Genomic DNA, 6,006 nt, shown 5'->3' with positions numbered 1-6,006 from the left:
CAAAATCTGCATCCAAGACAGCTTCAACTGCCAGTGGCTTATTCGAGCACTTCAGCAAAGGCAAGACTGTGTTGGGCCTCACACTTGCCTCTGCTGTTCTTGGAGAGCTTGAATGTCTAAACCTTTCACTACAGAAGAAAACTAAGACTATCTCTGGTATGCAGGCTGTAGTCGAGTGTGTGCGGTCATCTCTTAGGGGCAAGAGAAATGACGAAAGCTAACTTGCACTGTATGAGAAAGCAACAACATTGATTGACTCTATTGAATCCATTGAGACGCACTCAAGACGATTTGCTGGCAAAGCAGTGGATCACTATAGGGCAGCCATTTTTAAAGTGTTGGATGGTGTTGAGGTTCAGTTTGGTGACCGTTTTGACCAGGACAGTCTAAACGTCCTGCAAAAGTTGGAAAGAGCGCTTCTCACGGGGGAGTTGGATGAGTCTCTAGATCAGTACCCAGAACTGAACATAGATTCTCTTTCAGTGCAGATCCCTCTCTTTCACAACAAATACCCCTGTAGCAGCAGTTGAGAGGCAGCAGAGGTCCTCAGGAGGCTTCCAGTAGAGGTGCGGGGTTGTTTGACCAAGTTGAGGTGCTGATCAGAATTTTGTTTGTGGTGCCAGTGTCTTCATGTGAGGCTGAGAGGAGTTTCAGTGCACTCCGCAGGCTGAAGACTTGGTTACGGACCAGCATGGGCCAAGAGAGACTGAACGGCGTAGTTGTCTGTAATGTACATAAAGACAGGCTGGACAGTCTCAAGAGGGAAAATATCTGCCAGCAATTTGTTGGATCCATTGAAACCCGCAAACATATGTTCGGTTCTTTTGTTCAGTAGTGTGTATAGCAGTGGTTCTCAACCTTTTTGGGTACTGGAACCCCTGCATATTTTGAGGCAAGGCAGGCAAGGTTCTGAGCGGTCCTCAGGGACCTCCACCCCCTCTATATTATATGTAAACTTACTGGAAACCTTGTGGTACTGACTACATTCATTACACTTTTTTATTTCACGGACCCCTTGCAAATACTCCATGGACCCCTGTTTGAGAACCCCTGGTGTAATTGATATTTGTTCTTTTGTTTAGTAGTTTTCAGTACACTTACAAATGATTTATTTCATGTTATTTTAGTTAAAATGTCATACTTTGTGCAACATACTTGTCCATAGCTGCTGTTTGAAGAGTTGAGACACTGACTGAGTTGAGACACGGACTGAGTTGAGACACGGACTGAGTTGAGACACGGACTGAGTTGAGACACGGACTGAGTTGAGACACTGACTGAGTTGAGACACTGACTGAGTTGAGACACTGACTGAGTTGAGACACTGACTGAGTTGAGACACGGACTGAGTTGAGACACGGACTGAGTTGAGACACGGACTGAGTTGAGACACGGACTGATTTGAGACACTGACTGAGTTGAGACACTGACTGAGTTGAGACACTGACTGAGTTGAGACACTGACTGAGTTGAGACACTGACTGAGTTGAGACACTGACTGAGTTGAGACACTGACTGAGTTGAGACACTGACTGAGTTGAGACACGGACTGAGTTGAGACACTGACTGAGTTGAGACACTGACTGAGTTGAGACACGGACTGAGTTGAGACACGGACTGAGTTGAGACACTGACTGAGTTGAGACACTGACTGAGTTGAGACACGGACTGAACGATATTTTGGTTGATTTATTTAGGTTTTTCATTGAAGTAGTTATTTTGCTTTTAGAACTGTACTTATTTGTATCTTTTTGTTCTTGTAAAGATATTGTAGTAGACTCAGGCCAGGTGCACATATTTAATGACTATATAAATGTATCAGAAAAAGTCAAATTAAAAGGTCAATTCAATACAGAGACCAACTTTGTGATGGTTCTCAATGGAGATTCTTTTAGATGTGATCACACCATGTTCATTGTATTTATGAAAACTACACCCATACAGTGTACAGTACCATTGTCACCTACTGACCTTTCTTGATATTGCTGGTTGTAAGTACGAATACCTGCATACATACTGGACTGGTAAGGAGCACTGCTATAACTATTATTAGCAGTAGAATTATAATGATTTATACATTTGAACAAGTTGGGAAAACCCTTCAGTTAACTACTGTACCTATCAATTATCCAGTTGTAGGAATTATGGTTCCTCAATATACATTTAACATATAACAACGTATGCTATGTGTTACAGCACTACTTTTGGTGTCCCCCTCAGGAATTGCTCTTGAGAAAATTTAATGTAATTGTCCCCTCCAAGGTTGATATCAGATTTTCGCCCCTGCTCCTCCCCTTCATCTACACTGATTGAAGGGGATTTAACTAGTGACAACTAGGGATCATAGCTTCCAGCCCCAACTAACACACCGGACTCCAATAATCACCTAATCATAATCTTCAGTTTAGAATGCAGTTTGATTAATCAGCTATGTTTGCTAGGGAGGGAGAAAAAGTGTGACACCAATCAGGACCCCGAGGACTGGAGTTGCCCACCCCTGGTTTACAGGATGATTGGTATCTTAAAGAGCGTAGCTTTAATGGAATAGTACCGTCACATCTAGATAAAAACGAATGTGAAAAATGAACGGGGCAAATGTTTATTAAAACACTACCTATTCATAGAAGTATGTATTCATCATTTACAATGTATCAGCTTATTGTAAAATTATTATGACGTTTTTTCCAATACAGAAAGTGTAGTAACTGTTGTTTCCAAACTGCGTTACCCACTCCAGCCAGCAGATGGCGATATGCGTCTTTCAGGTGATGCTTCTTGCGTGATGTTTAATTTACTGGACGGGACACTTCTTCAGGAACAACAACGCGGCTACTCTTCAACCACCTCGGTAGCTTGCTAGCCAACAAAAAACTGAAAGATTGACGCTTTAGACCATGTTAATGCACATTAGCTAATCTCAGTGTTGTAAACGCAGTTCAGTTGACGTATCAACTAGTTAACTTTAACCTAATTTGCTTGTTCAATTTGCAAAGTTGTTAAACATTGATACTGAGCCTAGCACTAGGCTAGTCGCTAATTCTAACATCCCAGACCATGAGCTCACTAAACTACTCATCCCCGGTTAAAGAAGAGGTCTGCTGTGTGCAGAAAGAAGCTCTGAGGCTGAACATTGTCGTGAAAGAAGAAGAGGATGTTATAGAGGAAACAGAGGAAGAACCTTTTAGAGAGGAAGATGATGCTATCTCAGTAGAGGTGAAGAAGGAAGACGTTTTGAGAGTGAAAGAGGAGGAGACAGAATATCAGATTAACACCAGTGAGTACTGTCTTAAACAGGGGCACAAACTATGCGGTTCTTGAACTAATGTGGGGTTTTAAGGGGCATTCTACTGAAGTTCTACACTTGAATATGTTGTTCAGTACTGTAGGAATTGTTAAAGGGGCCATCTGCCTTTGGTACATATATTTTGGGGTCTTTTAAATTAGATTTATTAAATTATCCATGTGGTCTACATTAAAGTGCATCTCATCTAGTATAACAGGCTTTTAATTTGCAATATTGTAGCATAATTTATACTTAAAATATCAAAGGGATGCAAAAGGCACCCATTTAGTGGAACGACCCTTTAACATTTGTATTTTAGGCCCTCTTTAGAGAGATTAATGCCTCTTGTAAGACCCTATGATTATAATAGACGTTCGTAAGTTCACTATCTGTTTGATGTTCTCATTCACACAGGAGAGAGACATGACTATTGTGGATCCTCTGGGGAGCCTCAACAACATCCTGATGCTGACGAGGCAGAGAAGAGTCTCTCCAGATCAGAACACCAGATGGTACAGCTTGGTCTGGTCTAGCATACGGCTTGCTCCGTCTGGGTCTGGGCTGGGTTTCTGTAAAACATTTCATGACAACAGTGACATCAGCATCCATAATGATATGTGTCTGTGTCCCCTCTATGGTTACCAGGACAACGCTAGTCCTTCCTCCCTCCCGGAGTCCCTGTGTCGTGCCTCTCCCGGTAGCACCTTACTGCTGGGTATGAAGAGGTTGTCTGTGCAGCTGGTGGACTGCAGGAAAACAACGGGGCTGAATGGAACTGTGAGAGGAGGAGAAGAGAAGAAAGGATCCGATTTGACACATCAAAGTAAGTGCTGTAGTTTAGTTTGAACAAATACAATAGATCTGCCCACTGGTATCTGTTACCAGGACAACCAGCAGAGTTCTGTTAGTTGACAGGAAGATAGACTGGTATCTGTTACCAGGACAACCAGCAGAGTTCTGTTAGTTGACATGAAGATAGACTGGTGGATATGGATGTTATGAATATAACACTAAAAAAGGATTCTGCCAATGAAAGAGAGAAACCAATAGACCATATAAGACCTTGATGAAAGTTAGCTTTAGAGAGAAAGTTTCAAGATGATCTGATGTAAGCTGCATGTTTTACAAAAACATTTTCTCAAAACATTATGAATGTTACATTGTCTGTCCCAGTCAACTCCCCTATCTTTACAAGACTGTAGAACACACAAACTAAACTCCAGACACTTCAATGTGGTCTGTATTGCTTCATTAACATTGAAAAGTTTAACTATGTCTCATTGGTTAGAAGACATTAGTTTGTGTATTATTCCAATAACCAACCAGGAAAGGTAGTGTATCAATTTAATGTATGTATTAACCTGTCTAGGATGAGGGTGCCGCTAGCGGCACTCCCCCCCCACCCCCACTGAAAAGGCAGAGCCGCGAAATTCAAAAAAAATATTTTTAAAAAATATTTAACTTTCACACATTAAAGTCCAATACAGCTAATGAAAGACACAGATCTTGTGAATCCAGCCAACATGTCCGATTTTTAAAATGTTTTACAGGGAAGACACAATATGTAAAGATGTAAATCTATTACCTAAAAACACATTAGCATAATCCACCATCTTTTATTTGTCCACCAACACCAGTAGCTATCACCAATTCGGCTAAACTAAGATATTTATAGCCCCTAACCAAGAAAAAAACTCATCAGATGACAGTCTGATAACATATTTATGGTATGGGATAGGTTTTGTTAGAAAAATGTGCATATTTCAGGTAGATGGCATAGGTTACAATTGCACCCACCGTCACAAATGGACTAGAATAACTACATAGAGCAACGTGTTTACCTACTTACTAATCATCAAACATTTCGTAAAAATACACAGCATACACGAATCGAAAGACACAGATCCTGTGAATACAGACAATATTTCAGATTTTCTAAGTGTCTTACAGCGAAAACACAATAAATCGTTATATTAGCATAGCACATAGCACATAGCAGCCCAGCATTGATTCTAGCCAAAGTGAGCGATAACGTCAACATCGCCAAAATATATTATTTTTTTCACTAACCTTCTCAGAATTCTTCAGATGACACCCCTGTAACATCACATTACAACATACATATACAGTTTGTTCGAAAATGTGCATATTTAGCCACCAAAATCATGGTTAGACAATGTGAAATGTAGCCCAGCTGGTGAGAAAATGTCCGTGCGCCATATTAGACAGTGATCTACTCTTATACATAAATACTCATAAACGTGACTAAAAAATATAGGGTGGACAGGGATTGATAGACAATTTAATTCTTAATACAATCGCGGAATTACATTTTTTAAATTATCCTTACTTTTCAATACAGTTTGCGCCAAGCGAAGCTACGTCAAAAAACATGGCGTCCTAAGCCACTAACATTTTTCGACAGAAACACGATTTATCATAATAAAAATGTCCTACTTTGAGCTGTTCTTCCATCAGTATCTTGGGCAAAGGATCCTTTCTTGGGTCTAATCGTCTTTTGGTGGAAAGCTGTCCTCTTGCCATGTGGAAATGCCAACTGCGTTCGGGATGAACTGGAAGCGTGCCCAGCCATTCACAGCGTTTCAGAAATAAATGTCCCAAAATCGCACTAAACGGATATAAATTGCTATAAAACGCTTTAAATTAACTACCGTATGATGTTTTTAACTCCTATAACGAGTCTTAACATGACCGGAGAAAGA

The 6,006-nt window shown here is 40.6% G+C and overlaps 1 protein-coding gene across 1 annotated transcript in view; it reads left to right on the top strand.

Annotated features, from left to right (window-relative positions):
• The first annotated feature begins 2,808 nt into the window (after window positions 1-2,808).
• LOC129845742 (piggyBac transposable element-derived protein 4-like) overlaps window positions 2,809-6,006 on the top strand; it is a 98,346-nt gene continuing 95,148 nt past the window's right edge. Inside the window, exon 1 of the mRNA XM_055913630.1 lies at window positions 2,809-3,274. Within this exon, the coding sequence (XP_055769605.1) occupies window positions 3,055-3,274 (220 nt within the window). The 5' untranslated portion in view covers window positions 2,809-3,054. The remainder of the gene's footprint in view (window positions 3,275-6,006) is intronic.

Source organism: Salvelinus fontinalis, unplaced genomic scaffold (assembly GCF_029448725.1).
Source record: "Salvelinus fontinalis isolate EN_2023a unplaced genomic scaffold, ASM2944872v1 scaffold_0355, whole genome shotgun sequence".
Classification (NCBI taxonomy): Eukaryota; Metazoa; Chordata; class Actinopteri; order Salmoniformes; family Salmonidae; genus Salvelinus; species Salvelinus fontinalis.
The sequence above is the reverse complement of the archived record's forward strand: the minus strand, read 5'-3'. Positions and strand labels throughout refer to the sequence as shown.